Source organism: Apostichopus japonicus, chromosome 13 (genome assembly GCF_037975245.1).
Source record: "Apostichopus japonicus isolate 1M-3 chromosome 13, ASM3797524v1, whole genome shotgun sequence".
Lineage (NCBI taxonomy): Eukaryota > Metazoa > Echinodermata > Holothuroidea > Aspidochirotida > Stichopodidae > Apostichopus > Apostichopus japonicus.
Genome location: NC_092573.1, coordinates 24547568 through 24575196, shown reverse-complemented (window position 1 = coordinate 24575196; position 27629 = coordinate 24547568). Strand labels below are relative to the sequence as shown.

The following is a 27629-nucleotide window of genomic DNA, read 5'->3' as shown; positions in this document are numbered from 1 at the left end:
ATGTTTGGTAAATGGTAAATTTGATCTCTGATTATATTAGGTGATATCATCTTTGTCGTTGGTATTCGTTCTTCTTTACAGGACGATGAACTCATGAAAGCCAAAGGGAATCGGAAGAGGAAGAAAAGCGTCACAGTCGGATCTGATAGTGATTAGAGGCGCTTCAGTAACCATAGCGATATCGAGGGACACGCTGAGGAAAATATTCACATAATATCTTGGTTCATTGATCAATGTTCTCTACATCGCCTGGTCTGACCAATGGAAAAAAAACCAGTCACTGTTTGTGCAGCCATAGCAACAGCTGGCTCCATATATCAGTGGTACCTGACCACAGGTGTCAGCACCATAGCATGATTGAGTCATTATTCATGGCCAGCGAGCGTTTGAATTAGCATTCGCCGAGTGCTGGATGTTATTTAGGAGGTGTCACTTGCTTCTCTGTACCATGTATTTCCGAATGTGATCTTGCAAAAATTCTCCCAAGTATGACGGTAACTATACTTCAAAATGTGGTGTCATGTATACTTTGAAATGTGGTGATGTTCATACTTCAGAAAATGACTTTATACTTGACAATATCATGATATTCATACTTTTGAATGTGATGACATGCATATTTCTGAATGTGATGACATTCATACTTCTGAATGTGATGACATACATACTTCAGAAGGTATGTTTCAGTGATACTCTGCGAATGCTGTTGCAGTAATTCTTCAGAATGGAATCACATCCTGGAGTACGCAGTTTCAAATTTATCCAAAGCTCAGCTGGTCATGTGCCTTACCTTCAGCTTGAGCAATGAATTTTCTGCAAGTCTGTTAGGATTGATAGATTCTGTATCTACTGTTATATTACCTTAATGTTAAAGTAGGTAACCTTGTTGCATCACAAGCATTTGTAGAGTGGGTGGGTGGGGAGGGGGGTGCGTGGAGGGGGATGTTTAACTGTCTTACATGTTCTTGAATTAGTTGCAACCCTTTCCCTTCTAAGTACCACTAGTGTTTACATTTTGAAATCATAAAACAAAATTAAAGGATTATTCTCTTTTGGGGAAACTTCTACCCTAACAACAACCCAATAAAATGTTCAAGGAAGATGAGTGGTTGGCATTAGCCAAAGCTAACTGCAAACCTTGTTTGCTTCTTAAGTTCTGTATCTTCTTTGCATAGGTACATTTAAATGTTCATATTATTATAAGAAGGTCAACACCTTTAACTCACAGGTCAATCTTAGAGAAAGAAAAAATGGATTGTTTTAGTTAACAATAATGTTTAACAATACAATTTGACATACATAACTCCAGTTTGTATTAAACCATTGTACAGTGAGAAAGACAAAACATGCTTCCGTCTCTCTGTAAATTTGGAAGCAGAGTCTAGTTTTTGCTACTACTATGTCAAAGAACAGTCAGTGGTATATTTTGCATACAATTTGGCATGAGCTGGCTTTGATTTTCTCTGGGTTGGGGAGGGGGGGGGGGTTAATGTCCTCATTTTTGGATGAATTTTCTAGCTTCTTGCCAAAATTAGGATGTAAGGTGGGGAATCTCATATTTTTTTTTGTGAATGCAGCAAAAGCCCATTCACGTTGTAAGATTGTAATAGCATACTTTGATGTTGATAACAGGTCTGGTCGAGGAACTACGAAACCTTTTTTACAATTTTTGTAAACGTAACAGAAATTATCATGGATATAGAAGAGGTTATTGACTTGAGTTCAACCATTTATGGTGGGGTAATATAAACAGTTTATACTTGTAAAGATTATCTGATAATATGGGATGTGGTGTTTAATGGGAAATTAAATGACGGCTGACTGAATGAATTACCAACAGTAATTGAAAATTTCCAATAGATTTAATGGTTTCCTAGTATATAAGCAGGGTTTTGTGTCCTTTCACACACTGGAGCACTGAAACAACACTGATCATTTTCTTATCATTATCTAAGGATGTCCATATGCCTGCAGAAGAAAGTTTGAGTCATTTTTAGGACACTTTGAATGCCCTGCTATGTATTTAACACTGAACAACTTGACAGCTTAGGTTAACTTGCCTACCTATGGCAAGTAACAACAAAAAATGGGTTTCTAGAGTATGTATGACAGAGTATTGAGATACCCATAAATCCCACCCATCCATTAAAATGTGCAGTGTAGAGACTACCCAATGATGTCAACATCAGTGTCATGTCTTTGGAATTTCTGGAGAAACAAATTGGTCACCTTAGATTAAGTTGGTGTAGATTTGATCAGTATTCCTTTCGTTGTCAAATGACTTACACAAACATTGTTGACAAGGTGAAAGGCAGATCTGACAGAAAACTTGCCAGATATATTTAACCTCCTTGGTTAAGTCATGAGGTTGGTTACTCACCACGGGGCTTACAGATTGATAATACCATTCGGTAACATTTAAGATAGATGGTTGATGATTGTTACCATAGCAACATATGTGGTTTTGTACTGGTACCATTTAGTCTTGTCAACCATTTGCATTTCTGGTGGCCAAGACATTACTGTAAGGAGTTTGTCAATAATTTAAACCATTTAAAAAAAAAATTGTTTTGCAGTTGTTTGATTCTTCAATTGATTTCACAGCACACAACACACATCATCTACATGATAAGATAGCAGATGTCAGTATCATAATTGTTGGTAGCTGACAAGGACAGGATTGTAATCAGTAAAAGAACAATGTGGCAGCAGCATTGACCTACTTTCAGTGTTCCAAAGAACAGTGACTTAAATTTATTTTAATGAACAGAAATTTAAGAATTGGGCTATTTTTTTAACCAGCCTGCATAAAACCAGACTGGAGCACTTTTTGTAGGTTGAGAGCATATTTGCCATGTGTTTACACAAATATTAGCAAGATTATTTTGAAATTTTAGGATAAACAAGCATAATAAAGGTCCACTTGTGATTGAAGGGTTTTTATTTTTAATTATTTGTTCATTTTGGAAAGTCCAACAGTAGTAGTAATATCATTGAAAGCTGATATGAACACGAATATGTTAGTCCACATTAAGCACACTGTAAATATTAAACCAGGGAGTTAACTACTTTGATATGCCTTAAGTAGAAATGTTAAAATTATATTGAACTGTATTTAGGAAATTTAATGGTGATTCTACTCAATCCCATGCAGACTTATTCCACTTTTTACCTTAACAGGTGTCCTTCAAGTGCTTGGGTTTTATCTTTTTCTGCAACTAAGGCAAAGGCACATCTGTGAAAGTCATCCACTTTGGTATATTAAATTTCACTCACCTTTACCCAACAAGATATATTAAAGACAATAGTAGCATTGTTCTTTAATGAAAATAGTAGCATTGTTCTTGACCAACCTATCCATTGTGTAAATAAATAACTCAGCAATGTGAAGAACTCTCCAATAGCTAGATTTATGTATGGATTCAAAACTGTAAGCAGACTATGCCTTCAATGTTAAGCAGGTTATAAGACAGTAAGAGTATTAAAGTTCTCCTGTTCACAGCTGAGGATTGTGTATTGGGTATTTTGCGTATAACTATCGACAAAATTCTGGTTTCTTACACTTGTACAATTTGTAAATACATCTTGAAACCATTTTTGAGAGAAATCATTGATTTTCATATTTGTGTCATCTTTTTCTTGTGAGAAACAATAAGGGATTTGCTTAGTAGCACAATTGAACTGTTTGAAAACAAAATGTTGCTTTTAATGTTGCTGTATCTAAAGGTGAACAGTTAAAAGGTGAAAGGTTTTCAAAAGTACCTGCTTTCGAGTTCTGATTTTCCAGGTTATTTCCGAAAGTGCCCAGTTAGACAAGAAGTGTTGATGTTTTGAGCCTGGGAGACCATTTTCTTATTTATCGTTCTAGCATTTCTCAGCACAATATTGTTCACCTTTAAGTCAATTCACGTACTATTCAAGACGACATTGGCTTTTCTTGCTTACAATGATATGATACTTACGTACTAGCTGGAATATCTCATACTTAATTGAAACAAGATACTGACACATGATATTGATCAAGAACTAGAAGTGTATTCTAATGGAAAATGTTTGAATACTGTAGTTCATTTCTTCCATTGGATATGCCTTGTAAAGTGATGTGCATTGCCCCCAAGAAATGCTACAATGGTCACCTATGTTGAAACTTAACGACTTTTGCATACCCAATTTCAGATCAATTTTCTACATGGACATACTTGAGACCTGGTATCTGTGAAGTCTGAAAGTAACAAAGTATTTCAAAGAGAAATTATAAACAAGGTTTGATTTGGGGTGATTACTGATGACTATTTAATCTATTGTTTAAAAAGTTGTGAATTTTAAGGTAGAAGCTCACAAAAACTTTTAACATATACTTGGGCTGCAAATATTTCAAACACTCATTTAGTTCTGTATAGTCTGGATTGAAAGTCTTTTTTCTATGGGGTGGGGGGGGGGGGGGTAGGGATTATTGATATCTCAATATGAGTGGATTACATTGCACATGACTCATGAAAACAGAACAGTGCAGGTTTGAACAACCAAGATAATGTTTGATATAAGAAACACTGTAAATAATAACGTTCTTAAAATATTTGATTTACATACATGTATGACTTGACATGAAAAGCAGTTCAGTTTCAGAACTAATTTATCCAATGGAGTAGCAACAATAATTTACTGATTTCTAGAGGTTGTGAACATCTGATAGAGGTGACAGGTGAACAATTTTTGCAAAACCAAATGCTATATCATATTTATTTCACACAAATTTTGCATACTGAGGAACTGGATTAATAACTGCATGAATCACACCAAGGTTTCTATCCGTTATAAGAGGTATGTAGACTTGTGAGTGCTTAACAATTAAAATGAACAGAACCTCTAATCATAGCTTTCTATATACTTTGAGTCAATCATAGAAGTTTCAAACAGTATTCCTTTTGCAAAGTGCAATATTGCTTATTGTGGTACTCCACTTGCAGTCACCATGCAGCTGCAAATTTCACATTTAACTTCAACCTAGTTAGCAACAGTTGAGCAACTCCTTCCAAAGACTTCAATGTTTCTTCCAATTGAAAGTCACATGACAAGACATATAACGTTGCATTCACTTCACAAACTCGCGTATTTGGTTAAATGTTTCTTCTTCACTCTTGATCATGAATTCCTCAACCTTCATTGCTTTCTTCTGAATCTTTTGCCGCTGCCTCTTCTACTGCCATCCGTGAAATTGCCTCCTCTTTGTTCCGAGCTCTCCTGGCCCTTATGTATGTAGTTGGGTGCACAGGTAGTAGCCCTGCCTGGCCTACAGAGGGATGACAAGAAACGTTAACATACGATTAAGTAGATTAACTGAACATTTCTCTGCTGCTGGTACAAAGGGAGTTGGCAATGTTAACAGAAACACTTCCTGAAGAAGATCCTGCTGGCTCTCTCAGAAACTGCTATTTAACATGATCTGTAGGCTTAATTGCAACAACTACTTCTCACATACTTAAGGTAGTTGAAGGGTATAAAACAAAAATGTGAAATTTAATTGACAACCAGTCAAATAATGTTGTACCTCAATATTCACCTGGCAGCTAAGCAAATACAGTAACATCTAGTGCACCATGACTATTCTGATGGTGGTAAGAGGATCTAGTAGTGTGAAAGCCCTCACTGTTCCCATAGAGGAGCAATTGCAGAACATCACGTAACTCACACACATAGGCTTTTGAGAAAGACAAAGTATTTACTATCGGGACTTCTGGTTATATTCTCTGAGGTGCAAGAGTTGCGGGGTAATCTGCAATTAGGCACTAAGTAACATGTGGCATGCTATTTACCCATGAGCCTGTTGAATGAAGTACTACGTCCACACTATGCATCTAGCCGAATAAAATTGAATAAAATTGTTCACTTTGAATGGTTAAAGCTGCAGGGGAACGGTTAAAGCTGCAGGGGGAATGGTAGTCGATTCATCTTCTTACGGATAGCCACGACGGTATTACTTATAAAGATCCTCAAAAAGAAAGTCCTTGGTCTAGTTCCGCGAAACGGTAAATTCAACGTCAATGGCATCTCATAATCTCGGTCTACCTTATGTGTATTATCATGAATATTGAGTAAGGGAAGCGGGAAATGGATTCAGGAAATACTTACCAAGAAGCATTGCAACGGGTCTAGACATCTGTGCCCCGCTCCCAAGCCAGAAACGTATTCTCTCGAGGTTCAAAGAAACAAGCTTCTCGTTGTGGTTGTTGGGCATTGGGTCGTATGTACCAAGTTGTTCCAAGTATTTACCACTATTTCTTGCCCTTTTAGCGTGTATTGCCACTATATGAAAGAAAGGTCTATTTTTGCATCCATGCATTGCTAACCGCAGGACGGCAACCATTGTGAAGCATTTACTGATGGGTTTTCTACTTCTCTTGAAATACTTAGCCTACAGTAGTCCACCAATTGTCTGTGGCACGACTTGCCTGAGCGTGAGTGCATGATATATACCAGAGTGCCCTAAAATTTCATGATACTAGCCTAATAAGCAGAGTAACCATATATGTGTAAATTTAATCTGTTAGTTAACTCGCCTCTTTGCCCATGTATTCCTTATTCTGTGAACAACTAATTAATTCCAGATTTTACGTCTTTTTAATCCACTTAATAAATGTTCCATGATTATTTATTTCCCTTTCATAGTGACATTTTAGGACGAATTAGCCATGTGTCATGTTCCTATAGCATAACTAAACGATCTCCGATCTGGTTACTGCATCATACAGCGTTCGCAATTACTACGCAAAATCACCTGTTTCGCAAAACCTTGCAAGAGAAGACGTTTTTCCCGTCTCCGGCGACTATTTGTTTGTTATATTTTCAACTTTAGCTTCGAGTTCCTTGAGGCTATTAAAAAGTAACATACCAACCTACTGAAGACATACTGAAAGACGATTTCAAGAATCTCAGGAGGTTTGTTCTGATTTGCCTAAATTGTCAGGATTTAGAAGTTATGCATTAGCCTGGTATAGGCCGATAGGCTAATACTAGTCGTATTAGGTAATGCGAGCATTATTATACGCACAAACACAGGCGCTCACACAGAGTAATTATCTACTGTACAGCCAAGCTTACACCAATACGGCATCAATTGCAGAATAACCCGAAACTCACACACACATATGGCCTTTTGAGAATGACAATATTGTTTACTAATACAAGCCTAGGCTATAGAGACTTCCGGTGAAATATCCTTGAGATTCAGAGTTGATGGGTATTCTGCAATCAAGCAATGCTTTTTTATTGATGTATATTTGTATGTATGTATATATAGATGTATGTATATATAGATGTATATATATGATGTATATATGTAGATATGTACACATATCTCTTTATATTCTGAAGTTGATGCTTGATTGCTAAGTGGGAAAAGAGCCAACTGGTCATCAATGTGGCTGGATGCTAGGATGCACCTCAAAAGTGGTCATGCTTTCTTTAATCGTACCAATCTTTTGTTGACTTTTACGATGTCATTTGGATTTGAGATCGTTAGAAACCGTTACAAAGCTAAGGCCACATTTTTATGTTGGTAAATTTGGTCCACAAATATTGATTGCGTATGTATATTAGATCCTCATGTACACCATCATTTTCAAGACGTGTTTATAATATGTATAATCTCTCATCCTAGAAACATAAGTCAGATAACACAGACTGTAGCATTTTTGAAGCGAGACATTTCACTCAAATTTCAGCCAAAATTATGCACGCTTGGGTGAGCCTAATGGTGGCTTAGCCCATGCCATCTTCAAACCTCTTCTTATTTAAGTACTGTGTGGCAAATATTGGAATGCCTGTTTGCACATGCTAAGTGTCTACAATGGGTCAACCATTGCCCACAGTATTATACACTACATATGTTAAACCTACATAATTACACTTCAACGTTCAACCAGTGGCACACAAAACACTATTCTTAACACCTGTAACTTTCTAGCATATATTCTTTAAGTGGACTAAACTGTGAGTAAATTTTGTGTTGTCTTCAGCAGAAATTTCATCGTTTGTCATCACAGCAACCGATCGTAGGAATCAAATAAGATGGTTTGCTTACCGTGCATTGTGATCCCACTCGTACTGTGGGTGTTCAGGCTTCTACAACCGTACATCATGCCTTATATGCCTGAAAGTGTTCAGACCTGGTTCAAGTATAATATGAAAGCTTATGGCCCTGGATCAAAAGAAAATGGAACTTCAGAACAAAAACCAAGTTGTCCTATGACAAAAGTAAGTTGAACTTTAGTTGAATCTTTATGTGTAAAACACAATGTGAAAGAATGTGTTTTATGCCCCAAAAAAAAAGCAGTCTGATTGTTGTGGTTTGAACATTTCTCAAGATACAGAAATCAAGATAGAAAAGGTTTTTCTACACATACTGTAGCTATAATAAGAAGTCTTCTTAAACGTTTCAAGTTTGTCATTGAGTATTTAATTCTGTGGTAACACACACACAAAAATTTAGATACAAAAAATGTCCAGCTTTTTCAACACTGCAATTATTACGCAGCAATATCCTAATCATGGTTTTAACAGTGTCAACCTCCCACCCCCCCCTCACCGAAAGAAAACATGAAGACCCCTAGTCCCCTGTGCTGGATATCATTCAGGTTATCACTTCTATCTTAGCAATATTTGATTGGTACTTCAGTTGTAAAGTGTCCTAAAGTACTCACGATTACCATGACATCAATGCCAAAGTTATCGATAACAATTACTTGACACTTTGATCAAAAGTAATCAATTACGATAACTAATATTTCAAAAAATGTCATCAATTGAAAAAGATTACAGTTACCACAAGCCTGGCACCCTCATAACACAGCTTTGCTGTCACAATAATAATAATGGGTAGGGGTTACAATATTTTACATTGACAGGTCTTACTTATTCCTTTTATTGTAACGCAACGTTGTTGGGATTTGCCGGAAGTCACCTGTGCCCACTAGACAACCCTAAATGTTTACTTCCTTGAGCATTTTCAGACAATTATATTTCAAATTCTTTTCAACAGACTAAAGAGAATACTTCGGAGCAAAATGGACATGTTCAAAATGGTCATGCCACAGAGATACCATGTGGACCAGACAAGAAGACTGATTAACAAAGATGCTCTGAACTTTTCGTTCAATTAGAGATAACTTAGGGTAGGGTACAGTATACACATACAATAAAAATCAATGGAAGAAGCCAAAGGACCCTGCAACACATGCAAGAGACACTTCACAAACCTAGGAATCCTCTAGCTGTGTTCAATTGGGCTTCAAGTGTAATGTAAGTAGTTATAAATGGAGCCAGCCATTTTCTTGTTTGTTCAGAGATTTAATGGAACCATTCCAGATAATGATTTGGGAAGGGGGCACGATAGTTAAAAACACTATCTTGTTATAACTGACCAGAACCAATCAGTGAGTACAAATGTGAATATATATATAAGGTCAGTCATAGAATTGCCCTGTGATTGTTTCTCTGTGTTTTAAATTCTTTAGAACAGTAGTCGCTGTCAAGTTGAAAGTTAATATTATTATGATTTTATTTATATACTGACTGACTGACTGATTTACTGACTGACTGGCTGACTGACTGCCTGAGTGACTGACTGACTGGCTGACTGACTGACTGATTGACTGCCTGACTGATTTACTGACTGGCTGACTGACTGAAGCAGGCCAATTTTTGTGACAAGAATTGATCAATGAGTACCAAAACCCGGAGGACTTTTATCAGTTTTGGAATGCCGGCAAAATTGTATTTTTGGTTTTTGAAGTGTCCGTAATACATGATAGACAGTGTAATAGCATGCATAGTGATGGTACTTGCAAATTCTGTGGTTGCATTGGAAGTGAATTTGAATCTTTATCAACATTTTCTTAGAACTCACTCTTATGAAAAGAGGATATGTGTTGGCATGTTTAGGCCTTAGGTTTAAGAGTACATGTTTTGTTCACAAATTATAACCATAAGTACAGTGACTCAGAGGTGGGTAACATTGTACATGTGCAAATTGTCCAATAAAAAAAAATAAAAAAATAACTTTTAAAAAATGTATATGTATATATATATATATATTTATATACATATCTATATATGTTTCTAGAGAGTCAGCATCATCATGTGTGTTATTGTTTACTGTATTAGAACATAAAGTGACAGATTTATAATTTTCCATCTGCCTCCCCGACTCCCGCTTCTTCCGCACCCCCACCCCACCCCCACCCCACCCCCCTTTTAAAATCACTAACTCTTGTTTGGGGATAAATAAATTTCTGTATCTTGCTGATATGATTATGTTTATATACTGTATGAATGTATCAATTTTATTATTTTTTTCTTTTCTTTGTAATCACTTACAGTAGTACATTCATGTTCACAGTGAATTTTGAAAAGAATACCCAATGTAAAGATAAAGATGATTGTATAAATATCTATTCAGATGCTTTGTGAATTTATTTGATTCCTATCTAAAACATATATATTTTTGTGTCCAACATATGCAAGGTCATTTCTAACATAGCAGTGACATAACCACAGAGGCTGTACCCCCCCCCCACCCCCACCATCTTCTATGCCAAATCAGTCATTCCAGAATAGAGAGGGTTGATTAGAATTGGTATATATAAATGGAAGAATAAGCCACGAAGATGTTCCCTTCATGACAGAGAGCTGTAAGTAGACACAACATTGGTATGTGTTTGTGTGGGGAGGGAGACGGGGAAGGGGGGTGGCGGATGGGGTATTATGCTGACTAAACCATAACGTCTATCTATTTCGCTTTGTCTGTGACAGCCTTTCAGTTACGCTTTCTACCTTGCCTATGTGTCGAATGTGGGATTTTAGAAAACTTATCAAGGTTTTCTTAGTTTAATTTTGTGTACACGCAAATGCACGGTTAATGGTGAATTAGGAATGTGCAATTTAACGGCCACACTTGTTTCAATTTTATTTTGGTGTATAGTAGAATAGAATTTCATGTTTGGCTCATAAGGTCTTTGGAAGTTTATATGATAAAGACTAACTTCTCAGGTTTTTTTTAACGGGTAATGATTGACGTATATTGTACCATGGCCCTTTTTGGTTTTGATGATAATAGTCACTTTTGATGATGGCGTGTGTGTGTGCGTTTGCAATGCCCAGCTTGTAAACAGGATATCTGAAGAAGGGAAGGTGCGGACCAATATTATATTTGGTGTGTAGAAGTACCACATCAAGTATAAGAAGCGTATTGTTTTTTGTGGAGGTCAAAGGTCATTTGGGGTCACCAGGGGTCAAATTGTGAAAACCTTATAAACACGATATCTCAAGAAGGGAAGCTTGGGCAGACCTCATATTAAGTGTGTAGAAGAACCACATTGAGTAATTGGTTTGGTATGTAAGTGCAGTACATTGTGTACAAGAAGCCTAATGTCGTGGGCGGTGGTCAATGGACGTTTGAGTTCACCAGAGGTCAAATTGTGAAAACCATGTTTTGAACAATATTTCAACAAGGACAGATGTCATATTTAGTATGTTGATGTATCACATTTAGTACAAGAAGCCTGTTGTTGAGGTCACTTGTAATTTCAGGACAGCATGTGTCATTGAAGTTATTGTTTATCAAAACCACATTGCTTTTTTGCATTCTGGTTAACATATTAGTTGGATGCGGGGCCAGTGGGCTGGTGGATTAGATGATGGTGCACCTCTTCAATGGAGCAGTTTGTTGCCCATAACTACCCAAAGAACACATCGCCACACCCTTCCTTTACTAAATCCTGGTCGTACATCTTGCCCTCCCATAAATATTCTTTCTCTACTAAATCTGTTGGGGCAAATTTTGAATCACTGCCACCGTTGGAATCCTGTACTCACCACTGAGTCACAAATACATGTCTATGGCTTTGCCTCAACAAGAGAGAAGGAGGTCAACCAGGGAGTTGTTTTTCCATAACAACTCCCTGGGTCAACTAACTCTTGTCACTCCATTGGTCCAATATGGTATTCAAAACTACAGTATGAAATATTTCCCCAAAAGGGAGTGAGGGCGGTATTGAAGAACTTAGCATGCATAGACTCCGGATGTGTGACCTGATTAAAGGGTGTGAAGACTCGCGCAAAAAGAAATGTCTAATGCCGGTAATCTGACCTAGATTCGACCTAGTAACAGAAGTGTCAGACTCCACCATCGATCCCAGAAAATACACACACAGCTTGCTACCGTCGGTAATTAGAAACTAGTATACAGTCAGTACATACAACTGCGGTCGACAATACCCACAGCACAGTGTACAAACGATACAGCGATGGACATCTCAGGTCCAGCGAAAGATAACAATGTATCACGCTTCATTACTGTCTGCATTTTGTAGCGACAAGACAAAAACTTCACTTGCAAGCAAAGGAAAGTTAAACTTTTTTAAAGATGGCGGCACGCTGTTTGGGACGAGTCTTCAATGCCTTTAATTCACTTTCGTTTCGGCTTTGAGTACGTTTCTATATGGTGCCGTCCTCCCCATAACTTTGTCAAGGTTGGTAAGAGTGATTTGGTAGTTTTCCCTTTCGGGAAACCAAAAAGTGCTAGAGCAGTAGCGACTGAATTTGTTTAAAGGTGATGGGGTACAGTACAGTGATAGGTACAGTACACCGGTGGGATTTTGGGGGTATACCCCAGAAGAGTTTTACTTTGATATGCTAAGGCGGCCCAAATGGGATATTGGAAATGCAATTTTTTCTTTATCTCCAAATTTTGGCTATCCATGCGAATAATTGTACTCACTAAGTACAACATTTTCTCAAATTTTCACTTTATTGAAAAGGTGCATTGTTCTTTCGACATTTTTTGTCTCAAATTTCTTGTCGAATGCTATTTCGACTTGTTCCTTGAAACTTCAACTATTTATCTTCTGATTTCTACCATTTCCTAAAAATGTCGACGTTACTACACCAAAATGTCAACAATTTGTGCCAAATTTGGACCATATTGTTATAGAAAATAGTTCAACTCTTAACTTAAAATTCTGCCTTTACCAACAATTACGAAATCTAATTTCGAACTTTCTATTTGAAAATTTCAAGTTGAAGAGTTTTTTATCTAAAAATTGTCTACGTTATTATCTTTTCATTTGGGGGGGGGGGGTGGGGCTAGAGGTGGGGGGAAGCGAGACAGAACATTTGACAACCGAATAGGCCCTGGATACCCTAATAATTTACAATATATTATTATCACATGATGGATGAAGGCCCATTTTTTTTTTCAGTTGGCCTCTGGATCATCCTCACTAGTGAATTCTTATAAAAAAAAAAACCATATACCTCATAGCCAAATTTACCCTGCACCGCAATCGTGGTATGCATGGTGCAGTTTTTATTTATTTTCTGGCCTACTTAGACAAATACCTGTATGAGGAGGGAGTATTTGCCGGCAAATTATTGACCATAACTTTTCAAACACGACCTAAGAATGACGCGAACTGCCCCCCCCCATCTTTCACCACCCCGGTCAAACTCACTTTCCGTTTAACCAATTTTCTTCCTCTGAGGTACCGGTCGGAGTGAAATACAGGCAATGTAGCAAACAGTGAATTACCACATACGCCAAATATTTGAATATGGAACCTTAATAAGGATATATATATATATATATATATATATATATATATATATATATATATATATATATATATATATATATATATATATATATATATATATTTATATACGTATATATATATATATATATATATATATATATATATATATATACATATATATATATATATATATATACATACATCGCACTCTGCAACTTCCTTGTAGGCGATCGCTGCCGTAATGGTGAATATGTGTGAATAATGAATCACCATATATAACAACCTTTCTTTCAAAAACAAGGTAAACTTAACAATACAGAATGATATTGATTGTACGCAATCAACCGTGCATGAAAGGCCATAGTCACTCAGTGCATGAGGAAAATATCTGTTGAACTTCATTGTGTGTACGGTGCTTATCATGAAAACAGATAGGGGTTGTTTTTTCCAGTAAAAGTGATATTTTCGACTTTCTCTGCTATAATCTATATCGTACGGTATTTTCTTCGCCCCTCACATTCTAGTTCGTATACATTAGATCTTTATGTAAACGAATAATTATTTCTTGGTGGACCTTAACCACTCTCAAAAGGAAGCATTCACCAACTGATAAAGTTGAACCATGGAGCTGTTAATATTTGTGCCGAGATTTCTATTAAGCATTTGTGCCATCGTGTGTTTCTTTCCTACATACTCAAATGGACAGGATTTTTTCTGCCAGGCTCTTAGACCGGCCAACTTTCCTACCCCACAACCCTTTACTACTACTCCGTATTTAGTTATAACGAACACTACAAATTATGAACAAGGAAACACAATAGAAGGTAAGTGCAAGTTTTTATTTTTATTTTTGTTTGCGTTATCTCATAATATTAATTAGCGTACAATTATAGGGAACTGATCCTCATTATGATCTTAATTGCTCATCTCGTGTGGCGAGGGGTAATGGTTCTGACCGAATGGGTGGGGTAAAGGGTGGAGCCTGGTTGGAGTTACAGAAAAGTCAAGTTGAGCGAGATGTTGATCAGACTTGTACTCAGTTGTGCTTAAACGTTCACCTATCACAAAATTTGTCGGATCGGAAAAATCTCACGGACTTCCTTGTAGATGTCCATTATAATTTACAAGCTGGTCATAATCTCAGCGACTGTAAGTGATGCCCGACTTGTTACTTCATCTAGCTTAATTATTTCCTCAAATTAAAACGATGTAAACGTATTGAACTGCAATTAGATGGAACTTTAACTCACGACAAAGGATATGGATAGGTTTACTTTGGGTGTAGTTATTTTCGGTTCAACCAGTCTATTTTCTCCAACCAATTAATAATGCCACTGTACTGTATGCTTTCCTCTGCCTTCCCTCCCATAAACCAATGTATAACCTTTCCGTTCATATAACGCTGTATCGTGCTTGGTATGTGATCAGTGTCAGTTCGCACACCTCTATATCGTCTTTCTATACAGTTATTGTTATTGCATGGTGCTGTTATCAGTAAGTGTTTCATGCATGCGTATGTACTTTTCGCACCATTTCGTAGTCAATGCTGAACACATTACCATTCATGCTTCTTTCCGGTCACAAATCAATCTCCTAGCATGTGACCTCATTAATTAGTGATTAAGCCGGTGTGAGTATGCGTACACGCACTCTTAGTACTGTGTTTCACATAGGTCAGTGATAAATATTTTATGATTTGATGATTCTTTCATATTCAATTACCTAACCCATGTGACGTCGTAAAATTAGGTCTAAAGTGTTTCAAGTATGCGAACGCAGGTTTCGTATGTATTATTATTGAAATTAAGCGCCTAACATATAATTATTCATGATTCTTTCCAGTCACTGATGTAGTCGTCACATATCAATTTCCTCGTCCTGTGACGTCATGCTTTTAGTCACCAGTAGGCCTAAAGTGTTTCATTTATGCGTACACACTTTTCGAATTACTATCCTCAAAAAATCATTATTAGTTTTATTATTCATGATTCTTTCCAGTCACTGTAACCGTCAAAGATCAGTCAACTGTAACATCATTTAGTGAAGTCTTCTTGGCTGCTTCGATTATCGGGACAAACGAATTTTTTGGCACCTGGACAACCTTCATGGCTGGTCAAACGACAGAGATTGATTGCTTTGGAGGGCCAACCGTACTAAGGTTTACTCCTCCTTCTTCTCAGTCGGGTATTAGAGTGCTTTGGACCCTACCAGTCGATACCACTACTACTCCCCCACAAGGCTTTCGCTTCACGTAAGTATATCAGCTTTTGACTTTGGTCAGCTTCAATTTTGCCGAATATTACTCAAAATAAAGATTGCCAAGTGACCCAATTAAGACATCTTTCCTAGACTATTCGCAGCAAATTAAGAAAGGTTAATGAGCTATAGTAATTAATAAACGCCATCCGATCCTCAATATTTCATATTCTTTCCAGATACAGTTTGTCAATGCTATTAAACACATTGAGCAATCAAAGCTCGGCCTAATTAACAGTTCGCCCATTTATTTCAAATTCGACTAAAATTGTTAAATTCAACTCAAAGAGCTGCTCCCCCCCCCCCCCTCCCTCACCTCCCAAACACACCAACTGTTTTAAAAAGTCAATAGTGATCATTTTCAAGCTTCAACAATCATTTTGCTGTCAACATTATCCAATGGGATCCTACAGCCGCGTCCAACATCAACAGAGGGCGAGGCTGTCATATCGGCGGTCCTGTCAGAGCAGTAGATAGAGGTCAACGGTTGGGGGAACAAGCCCCCCCCCTCCCCACGGACGGTCTCCAAGCCAGTGACCAATTTACCCTCATTCGAATACCATATCACCCGCCGTCATGACGGTTTCTTTCATTAGAGAATAGGAGGGCTACCATGTGTATAAAAAATACACGAAATCTCAAATGGCGGCTCATTGAGAGTCAGTTTCGCAACTCTCTCTCTCTATCTACGGTTCTGGGTCATATCTAGTTTCCCCAACACTTGTCAAGTAGCATTCTCTGAATGGAGTTCTCATAACTCTGTACCGTTTTCTAAAGCATTTTGGTCGTTCGGCCACTGAGTTGCAAAAATGGAACCTTGATTTCGTCAATCATCCACCACGTCTGTATGTATAAGGTTCACCCTATCCGTGTTCGCATATGTGTGATAGCTGGTACCAGAACACCTTTTTGAAAATAGGAGGAAGTTGGTTGGGGAATTTTATCTGAATAACTTCATTGGCCTGTTAAATTTACTTGTAAAGCCGACTAAAACTAATCCATTTTTACAGTTGAATGACTACAGGTTTGCGTTTTATATCCCATAAAATCAGAAGCGTGCAAAATCAGAGGTTTTCACAAGAGAGATTCAAGTTAGGCCGATGACGCATAGTAGTGCTTTTATAATGAATCACTTGACATCGCCAATACAAGCCTATTCTCACGTCAGAATTGACAAACAAAACAGTTACGGTTCATTAATTTCAAGCTTATATACTTTTCCAATACAACCGTATGGTAGCTACTATCCTATCATAGTCCCGTCGCTTATTGACATACCAGAAGGACGGTTGCACGCAGTTCAGAGAATTCTTGTAATTATATTCACACATATGTGCAAGGTCTGTTAATCTATATATATACATATTTTAAAGCAAACTGTTATAAGACATGTCAGCTGAGAGCATGGGCACGAACTTAAAAAAAAACATCAAGTTCAGCAGGGGCGTATCCAGGATTTTCCATTGGGGGGGGGGGGGCGTCAGGCATGAATGATCGCCGTCCTGGGGGATGGGTCTAAGGGGCGGGGTGGACAATTTTTGCTTTCGAAGAAGGGCTGAAATGCAAAATGGTGCCATATGTGATCCATTTTTCGACCTTAATAATAAGCAACATTTCCAGTAAAAATGGACACAAAATGCACAATTAAATATGGCTGGCATGTCACTTAGTGTTTATAGTGATAATACAAACACAATTACCATCTATGTTTCTAAAACTATTATGCCGCCGAACTTCGCCAGAACCTTTTTTGGTGACGGCCAATAGGGGGGCGCGCGCCTGTTGCGCCCCCCCCCCCTGGATACGCCCCTGTTCAGTACGATTTGGTGACACTCACAATACAAACAAATATAAATCGTTGCCGTGACTATAGGCTTAAATAGTTTTTCAGGGTTTATATAATGTATATATATTATATACATATATAGGCCTATATATATATATATATACACCAACTTATAACAACTAATTCATACAATCCGTTTGGGAACAAGGAAGTAAATATGTCGTAAGTATATGAAGTAAAAAAGGTTGACAGCTCCAATACTGTAAATTCTTCATTATTGTTGTATGGTCACTACAGCGTGACGCTACTCAATGGTATACCAGAATGACTTGAAAATTTGGAAACCGCAAAAAGAACAGGAGTAAAAATAGAAAAGAAAAGGCAGAAACACTGAAAGACGTCATCACTGCCTATACATGCATTCATGCATTTCTTGGCAGGTGAACGGTTTGGCATTCCAATATTGTTACATATACCAAACGACCCTAAAACTCGTGGTTTACCCTGGGTGGTTAAACCAGGGTGATGCTCTTCGGATAGCAACATCCCCTATACCAAGTATGCAATGTCGGTCACTGGTGGCCATTAATACAATATTGAAAAAGAGAAAGTGATTACTTTCGTACCTAAAGCGGCAATTGCGTAATTTATTTGAACTTACCAGCAGGCCTGACGGGAGGCGGGGGTGGGGAGGGGAGGGGTGGGTCATGGGGATACAGACTCAGGGACCGGGTTACCATAGGGCCCAGGGGGATAACGGAATAAAGAATATTTTATTCTCATTCTCATAACATTCTTAATGCAAAATAAACGACTTCAAAGAGGGGGCCGGCTGACATGATTGCCCGGTCCCTAATTTGGTTCTTGACGCAACTGATTTCCCAATCTTGGCGGTGTTGTGCTATCTGAAATTCAGTTTTCTTAATCGACTACTAGTTTGAACTTAGAGTGTGAGGTGAAGCGTACACCCCACACCCCTCTGGTTTGCGTGTCATATCGCTTTCAACAAGAAATTCAAGTTAAACAACTGATGCACTTTGCTTTTATTAATCATTGAGATTGTCAACATAAGACTATTCTCACGTCAGGAATGGCGGTTAAAAACATTTACGGTTCATTTATTTTAAGCCAATAAACATTTCTCATTTTCATAGCATTCTTAAGGCAAAATAAATGACTTAAAAAGGGGTCGATAACATGATTGCCCGGGCCCTATAACTTGGTCCTCGACGCCTCTGAATTCCCAGACTCGGTGATTTGTGCTTATATCAGATTTTTTTTCTTATCGACGACTAGTTTGAAGGGGAGGGGGTGGGGCAGGAGGTAGCCTACACTCGACACTCCCGTGGATCCGCGCCTAGATCTTAACCGGCTTATTTCTTTACATTATATTATATGTACGGTGTTTGCATCCTGGTTTCATCCACTGACTTATACATACTGCAGTATAATTTCATTCACATTTCTGTGATAAACAATCTTTTTATGGTTTGATTTAATCAGTTCAATTCTGATATGTTAACTAAATAACATATATTTCTTTCTATTGTAGAGCTACCGTTGTTCAAAGCGATCAAACATTCTGGTCTTTAATTATTTCAGAGACTGTTAATATCGGTGAGTGTGTCATAGAGATTGTTTTATATGATCATCGTACTGACCTTGTAGTCTAATATTGTGTGAGTGATATATTGAATATATACATATATCCGGCGAAGAAAGAATGTATATATCTCCACAGCAACGTTCCTCTCTTGGAAAACATTACAACACGCAATATATTTTTATAGTCTTATAAAGTTTGGCTACTTATTTTCACAAAATGTTATCAGCTTTACAAAATAATCATTTAATTGTTGTGGAAACACTTTCCAGACATCGTGGCCAATATTTGTGATGTTTGACTTAATGAGTTCGTTATACTCATCACCTAGGATTTCACTCACTTTGCTTAAACTAACGTGTATACGTTGTTACCATTTATACAGTGCTAATTCGAGCCCTAGACCAGGTAACCCTCCAACACAGATATTATATGAGAAGCGACTATATATTATCCCATAATAATTCCACTAATTCACTGATATAAAAAATGTCGAAATTTTGACAATTGTCTGACTTTAGTTTGCAGTGTTATTTTGACTCGACTTTTATATATTTGGAAATGTATGCTCAGCAGTCGGTATATATCGAGTTCAAGAATATCATGAGTGTGACTTTTTTCGTTTATGAATATTGTTTTTTCCCCTGTGTGTATGAATTGGAATTATTATGTTTATTTTGTAATGATATAACCATGAAAGTCGGGATGTGGCTTTCATGTTTATGGTAATGGTTTAAAGAAGTCACCTTCCAATATAGCCACTGTATAATACCAATTAAACTTAATTATCCTGCATACTTATAAAATAAAGTTGTTTAGGAAATCATTATGTTGATTAGTAAGTAAACAACAAAACAACAACAAGTGATCTGAAGAGGGCGTAACTCTAACCCATCCATTATCTATGTGATATGATGCTGTTTTCATGAATAAATCAATAATTAATACCATTCTTATTTCGTTTCTGTTCGGAGATATATACATTGTAATATTCATATGTAGAAAAGCAAAATAACCTGAACACTTGATTAAGTCTAATTATTATTATTATAATTTTTTGCTTCTTCGAGTCAATTGTCCTGTCTTAATTTTCATTTCTTCACAATTTGTAAGTTTGATAACTTCTCGGATGGGTAAGATTGCATGGCAGATTGTCTTTTGAAAAGTTTGACTTCGGTCAATTGCAATTCTTGTTCTTTGTTTGTTATTGAAGTGTGATACTTTTGAAATATTTGCTTAGTTGTCGATGTTCTCTTTATTTTAGCATGTGATCATCCCTTTTTTGTTATTGTCCTATAAGGATATAGTTTATTCCTCCGTTGATAGGTGATTTCTACAGGATCAAGACAGAGAAAGCCTTTTTTCAGCTCGATCAAATGCCATGGTAACATCACGTACACGACTCTTGGCAGATGCATTCATAAAACAAAAATTGAACAAAAAGATAAAGTATCAACAACAAAAATGTGATATCGCCTATATATAAAAGTAAAAATATATAGCTGTGGTAGAGACCTGACTTTGACCTAAAGTTCCACTTATTTTGTTTAATTAACAGTGAACTTTAGCACTCGACTGGAATATCCCTTTTACTCAGACCTCTTAGCACATATATTGTTCTGTAATATTTTTTAAGTGGAATATTTAATTCGACAACTAGGTAGTTCAAAAATATGCGTTTACTTGATCTTGCTATTCGCTGTTTGTGTTTAGAAGAGATTCCAGTCGTGACGTGTCCCGCAACAAGCAGTATCATAACCAATACGGAAGGCAACCAAATTGCAATTTGGAACCCTCCAGTGTGCCTTGATAAAGAGGATGGACCTATTACAAACCGTGTAAACTGTAATGTTACCGTCGGAAGCGTACTACCACCTGGTGACAACATTATCCAATGTATGTGCACAGATAGTAGCGAAAACATTGGTACATGTGTTTTCACGGTGACCGTTGATGGTGGTAAGTGTTACAGCAACATATAATTCTGCTTAAAACATACAAGTAAAACGACTGTTCTATTAAGGTTAGAATATGATTGGAATAACGATAATTCTATAAAAATGACATTTTATTCAGCTCCTGTCGTGCCAAAGCAGTCCACCGGAACTTTTTTGTCCAAATACACAAAGTCAAGGATTTTTCACGGAAGCAAATCTTCCAAGCTGTACTGACACGGAATCTCTACCGAATCAACTAAACCATTAACTGTAGCCGAAAGTTGGGAGATCCCCTCCCAAATGGCTTGTCTACTGTTTTCTGTGATTGCACCGACGAATCTAATGGCATGGACTCTTGCTTAAGTTTGATAACTTCTCGGATGGATAAGACGATCAGATGCACGAAACGGCTGCTCTTACCTAGCCTCCCGTATGACCCTTACCCTTCTCGCTTTCCACCTGTCTGCCTGTCTGTCTGTCTCTTCACCTCTTGCTCTCTTCACTTGATCATTTATCTTTAGCCACTGTAGATGAGAAGTTATATTTGACAAGGGATTTACTGACATTAATATGAAACAATTTGTAATAACGTACCCCGTCACTAGTATGGTAATGTCTGTCTCCGAGTTTTGTCGCCCAAAACAATATTGCCATCCTGAAATATGGAAATGGATGAATTGAACTAAATTGCCGAGATTTGAGTTCTCAAGGCTTAACCAACTCAAGGCTTATACATTTGACTTATAGCTTCATTTGGAGTTGACTTGTAATTTTGGTCTTTTTTTACTTAGCGAGTTTTGAACGGATTAAATCGAATACATGTAATTTGCTTCTAAAAGATTGTAATACTTTCTGGTTTTATTGTCAATCCTTTGAGCTTATTGCATATGATGATGCCATTTCGATGGTCTAGACTTAGAGATAAGGTTGTCACGTAAATTATCTCTTCCTAAGCCACATTGTATATGAGGCACATAGATTGCTAAGTCAACGCATAAGCAAACTGCAGCTTTATGTATCGCAGACATGAAATACATTACGTATGCTGCATTTCAAGTATCATTTCGTGAGCCTTCTTAAAATAATGAAAGAAGGTCCATCTAAAAAAAAGGAAAAAAGTGTAATAGGTAAACGTATCTGCTTTATTAAACATCTAAATTGTACATGCATTTGGTTGATCCACTTCCTCATCCCCCCTCCCCCAACACTCCATACCCCTTCTAGTGAGCTTCTTTGTAAGTATACCGAAACTGGGTTAGGAGATATTTAACTGTTATTTGGCATTACTATACTCGTGCATTACGTTCCTATCTCATGACTTCTGCAAGGTATATGAGCCCCCTTACGATAACTTGTTCTGATGGGACAGGCATGTTGCTATGGTTTATGAATTTTGGAGGTATAGAAACTTGAAAACAATGTCATTACTATATTAAGTCAATGGGACCCTTAATATGGTAGAGTAAGAGGTTTCTACACTGTTAACGTATTATAGTTGAAAATTCCATAGCAATATTTTTTCTAAACTTCATTTATGGCTGTTTGAATACATAACGATTTTTTTACCAGATCAACTCTGCTTTACTCCAGAAATAACAATAATTTTATAAAATGTTACAATTTTTTTATTCAGCTCCTGTCGTGCCAAACATACCACCGGAATTTTTTTGTTGTCCAAATACATAAAGTCAAGGATTTTTTAAATTGCAATTCTTGTTCTTGGTTTGTTATTGAAATGTGATACATTTGGAATATTTGCTTACAGGATCAAGACAGAGAAAGAATTTTTTTCAGCTCGATCAAATGCCATGGTAACATCACGTACCCGACACTTGCCAGATGCATTCATAAAACAAAAATTGAACAAAAAGAAAAAGTAAAAAACAAAGAATGTGGTATCGCATAAATATAATGGTAACATATATAGCTGTGATTTTGACCTGGCTTTGACCTAAAGTTCCACTTATTTTGTAAATTAACAGTGAACTTTATCACTCGACCGGAATATCCATTTTCACAGACCTCTTAGCACATTTATTGTTCTATAATATCTTTTTAAGTGAAATTATGAGAAGTGGAATATTTAATCCGACAACTCGGTTAAAAATATGCGTTTCCTTGATCTTGCTATTCGCTGTTTGTGTTCAGATGAGGCTCCAGTCGTGACGTGTCCCACAACAAGCAGTATCATAACCAATACGGAAGGCATAGAAATTGCAGTTTGGAACAATCCAGTGTGCGTTGATGAAGAGGATGGACCTATTGAAAACCGTATAGACTGTAATGTTACCATCGGAAGCGTACTACCACCTGGTGACAACATTATCCAATGTATGTGCACAGACAGTAGCGAAAACATTGGTACATGTGTTTTCACGGTGACCGTTGATGGTGGTAAGTGTTACAGCTACATATAATTCTGCTTAAAACATACAAGTAAAACGACTGTTCTATTAAGGTTAGAATATGATTTAAATAACGATAATTCTATAAAAACTTACAATTTATTCAGCTCCTGTCGTGCCAAACACTCCACCGGAACTTCTTTGTCCAAATACACACAGTCAAGGATTCTTTCACGGAAGCAAATCTTTCATCCTGCACTGATATGGAAACTTTACCGAATCTGCCAGGAATTAGTTCATATACAAAAGTAGGCTATACCATGAACTGTGATATCATGCATGGCAGATTGATTCTTGAAAAGTTTGACTTCGGTCAATTGCAATTCTTGTTCTTGGTTTGTTATTGAAGTGTGATACTTTTGAAATATTTGCTTAGTTGTCGATGTTCTCTTTATTTTAGCATGTGATCATCTCTTTTTTGTTATTGCCCTGTAAGGATATAGTTTATTCCTCCGTTGATAAGTAAATTTCTACAGGATCAAGACAGAGTAAGATTTTTTTTTCAGCTCGATCAAATGCCATGGTAACATCACGTACCCGACACTTGCCAGATGCATTCATAAAACAAAAATTGAACAAAAAGATAAAGTAAAAAAAAAAATTGATATCGCTTATATATAATGGTAACATATATAGCTGTGGTTTTGACCTGACTTTGACCTAAAGTTCCACTTATTTTGTTTAATTAACAGTGAACTTTAGCACTCGACCGGAATATCCCTTTTTCACAGACCTCTTAGCACATATATTGTTCTGTAATATTTTATATGTGAAATTATGAGAATTGGAATATTTAATCCGACAACTAGGTGGATAAAACATATGCGTTTCCTTGATCTTGCTATTCGCTGTTTGTGTTCAGATGAGGTTCCAGACGTGACGTGTCCCACAACAAGCAGTATCATAACCGATACGGAAGGCAACCAAATTGCATTTTTCAACCCTCCAGAGTGCTTTGATAAAGAGGATGGACCTATTATAGGCCGTTCAGACTGTAATGTTACCACCGGAAGCGTACTACAACCTGGTGACAACATTATCCAATGTATGTGCACAGATAGTAGCGAAAACATTGGTACATGTGCTTTCACGTTGACCGCTGTTGGGGGTAAGTGTTACAGCAACATATAATTCTGCTTAAAACATACAAGTAAAACGACTGTTCTATTAAGGTTAGACTTTGAATAACGATAATTCTATAACAATTTATTCAGCTCCTGTCGTGCCAAACACTCCACCGGAACTTCTTTGTCCAAATACACAAAGTCAAGGATTTTTCACGGAAGCAAATCTTCCAACCTGCACTGACATGGAATCTCTACCGAATCAACCATTAACTGTAGCCGAAAGTTAGGAGATCCCCTCCCAAATGGCTTGTCTACTGTTCTCTGTGATTGCACCGACGAATCTAATGGCAGGGACTCTTGCTTAAGTTTGATAACTTCTCGGATGGGTAAGACGATCAGATGCACGAAACGGCTGCTCTAACCTAGCCTCCCGTATGACCCTTACCCTTCTCGCTCTTTATCTGTCTGTCTGTCTCTCCACCTCTTTCTTTCTCTTGCTCTCTTCAGCTGATCACTTATCTTTAGCCACTGAAGATGAGAAATTATATTTGACAAGGGATTAACTGACATTAATATGAAACAATTTATAATATCGTACCCCATTACCAGTACCGTAATGTCTGTCTCCGAGTTTTGACGCCCAAAACAATATTGCCTACCTGAAATATGGAAATAAATGAATTGAACTAACTTGCCGTGATTTGAGTTCTCAAGGCTAAGCCAACTCAAGACTTATACATTTGACTTAAAGCTTCATTTGGAGTTGACTTGTAATTTTGGTCTCTTTTTACTTAGCGAGTTTTGAACGGATTAAATCGAATACATGTAATTTGTGTCCAAACAATAGTAATGCTTTTCTGGTTTTATTGTCAAACCTTTGAGCTTCTTGCATATGATGGTGCAATTTCGATGGTCTAGACTTCGAGATAAGGTTGTCAGTTAAATTATCTTTTCCTAAGCCACATTGTGTATGATGCCAATAGATTGCTAAGACGCATGCGCAAACTGCAGCTCTATGTATCGCATACATGAAATACATTACGTATGTTGCATTTCAAGTATCATTTCGTTAGCCTTCTTAAAATAATGAAAGAAGGTTCATCTGAAAAAAATGGAAAATAGGGTAATAGGTTAACGTATATCTGCTTTGTTATACATCTAAATTGTACATACATTTGGTCCGTTGATCCACGTCCTCCCCCCCCCCCTCCTCCCGACTCTCCATACCCCTCCTAGTGAGCTTCTGTGTAAGTATCCCAAAACTGGGTTAGAAGATAGTTATCTGTTATTTGGCATTACTATACTCGTGCATTACGCTCCAATCTCATGACTTCTGGTATAGGAGCCCCCTTACGATAAGTTCTGAAGGGACAGGCATGTTGCTATGGTTTATGAATTTTGGAGGTATATACATGAAAACAATGTAATTACTATAGTAAGTCAACGGGACCCTTAATATGGAAGAGTAAGAGGTTTCTAAACTGTTAACGTATTATTGTTGAAAACTCCATAGCAATTTTTTGTTTCTCAACTTTATTTATGGTTGTTTGAATGCTTAATGATTTTTTTTACCAGATCAACTCTGCTTTTCTCCAGAAATAACGATAATTCTATAAAAATTTACAATTTATTCAGCTCCCGTCGTGCCAAACATACCACCGGAACTTTTTTGTCCAAATACACAAAGTCAAGGATTTTTCGCGGAAGCAAATCTTCCAACCTGCACTGATATGGAATCTTTACCGAATCTGCCAGGAATTAGTTCATATATATATAATGGTCTGTGATATCATGCATGGCAGATTGTCCCTTGAAAAGCTTGACTTCGGTCAATTGCAATTGTTGTTCTTGGTTTGTTATTGAAATGTGATACATTTGGAATATTTGCTTAGTTGTCGATGTTCTCTGTATTTTATCATGTGATCATCTTTTTTTTTTGTTATTGTCCTGTAAGGATATAGTTTATTCCTCCGTTGATAAGTGATTTCTACAGGATCAAGACAGAGAAAGCCTTTTTTCAGCTCGATCAAATGCCATGGTAACATCACGTACTCGACTCTTGCCAGATGCATTCATAAAACAAAAATTGAACAAAAAGATAAAGTAAAATATAAAAGAATGTGATATCGCCTAAATATAATGGTAACATATATAGCTGAGGTTTTGACCTGACTTTGACCTAAAGTTCCACTTATTTTGTTTAATTAACAGTGAACTTTAGCACTCGACCGGAATATTCCTTTCTCAAAGACCTTTCAGCACATATATTGTGGAATATTTAATCCGACAACTAGGTAGTTAAAAAATATGCGTTAACTTGATCTTGCTATTCGCTGTTTGTGTTCAGACGAGGCTCCAGTCGTGACGTGTCCCACATCAGTCTCCATTGTAACCAATACGGAAGGCAACCAAATTGCAATTTGGAACCCTCCAGTGTGCCTTGATAAAGAGGATGGATCTATTACAAACCGTTTAAACTGTAGTGTTACCGTCGGAAGCGAACTACCACCTGGTGACAACATTATCCAATGTATGTGCACAGACAGTAGCGAAAACATTGGTACATGTGCTTTCACGGTGACCGTCGATGGTGGTAAGTGTTACAGCAACATATAATTCTGCTTAAAACATACAAGTAAAACGACTGTTCTATTAAGGTTAGACTATGATTTGAATAACGATAATTCTATAAAAACTTACAATTTATTCAGCTCATGTCGTGCCAAACTCTCCACCGGAACTGTTTTGTCCAAATACACAAAGTCAATGATTTTTCACGGAAGCAGATCTTCCAACCTGTACTGACACTGAATCTCTACCGAATCAGCTAACTATTAACTGTAGCCGAAAGTTAATTAGGAGATCTCCTCCCAAATGGCTTGTCTATGGTTTTCTGTGATTGCACCGACGAATCTAATGGCATGGACTAAGATCTTGCTTAAGTTTGATAACTTCTCGGATGGGTAAGACGATCACATGCACGAAA

At 37.2% G+C, this 27629-nt stretch overlaps 2 protein-coding genes and 1 long non-coding RNA gene across 8 annotated transcripts in view; all 3 read left to right on the top strand.

Annotated features, from left to right (window-relative positions):
- Window positions 1–5157, top strand: part of LOC139978355 (integrator complex subunit 3-like) — a 32089-nt gene extending 26932 nt beyond the window's left edge. Inside the window, exon 32 of the mRNA XM_071988492.1 lies at window positions 82–5157. Coding sequence (XP_071844593.1) covers window positions 82–156 — 75 coding nt within the window. The 3' untranslated portion in view covers window positions 157–5157. The remainder of the gene's footprint in view (window positions 1–81) is intronic.
- Window positions 5158–6743: 1586 nt separating this feature from the next.
- On the top strand, window positions 6744–10249 carry LOC139978356 (uncharacterized). The gene is made up of 3 exons (XR_011796953.1): window positions 6744–6936; window positions 8019–8253; window positions 9038–10249. It is a non-coding gene; the product is annotated as an uncharacterized lncRNA (long non-coding RNA).
- A 3732-nt stretch (window positions 10250–13981) lies between these two features.
- LOC139978696 (hyalin-like) overlaps window positions 13982–27629 on the top strand; it is a 30238-nt gene continuing 16590 nt past the window's right edge. For 3 of the 6 annotated variants that reach the window (XM_071989118.1, XM_071989115.1, XM_071989114.1), the window contains exons 1-7: window positions 13984–14413; window positions 15588–15840; window positions 19184–19248; window positions 20948–21193; window positions 23320–23565; window positions 24439–24684; window positions 26991–27236. In XM_071989118.1, the coding sequence (XP_071845219.1) occupies window positions 14212–14413; window positions 15588–15840; window positions 19184–19248; window positions 20948–21193; window positions 23320–23565; window positions 24439–24684; window positions 26991–27236 (1504 nt within the window). In that variant the 5' untranslated portion in view covers window positions 13984–14211. Of the gene's footprint in view, window positions 14414–15587; window positions 15841–19183; window positions 19249–20947; window positions 21194–23319; window positions 23566–24438; window positions 24685–26990; window positions 27237–27629 lie in introns of all 6 variants that reach the window. The other 3 variants (XM_071989116.1, XM_071989119.1, XM_071989117.1) reach the window with 3 other exon arrangements.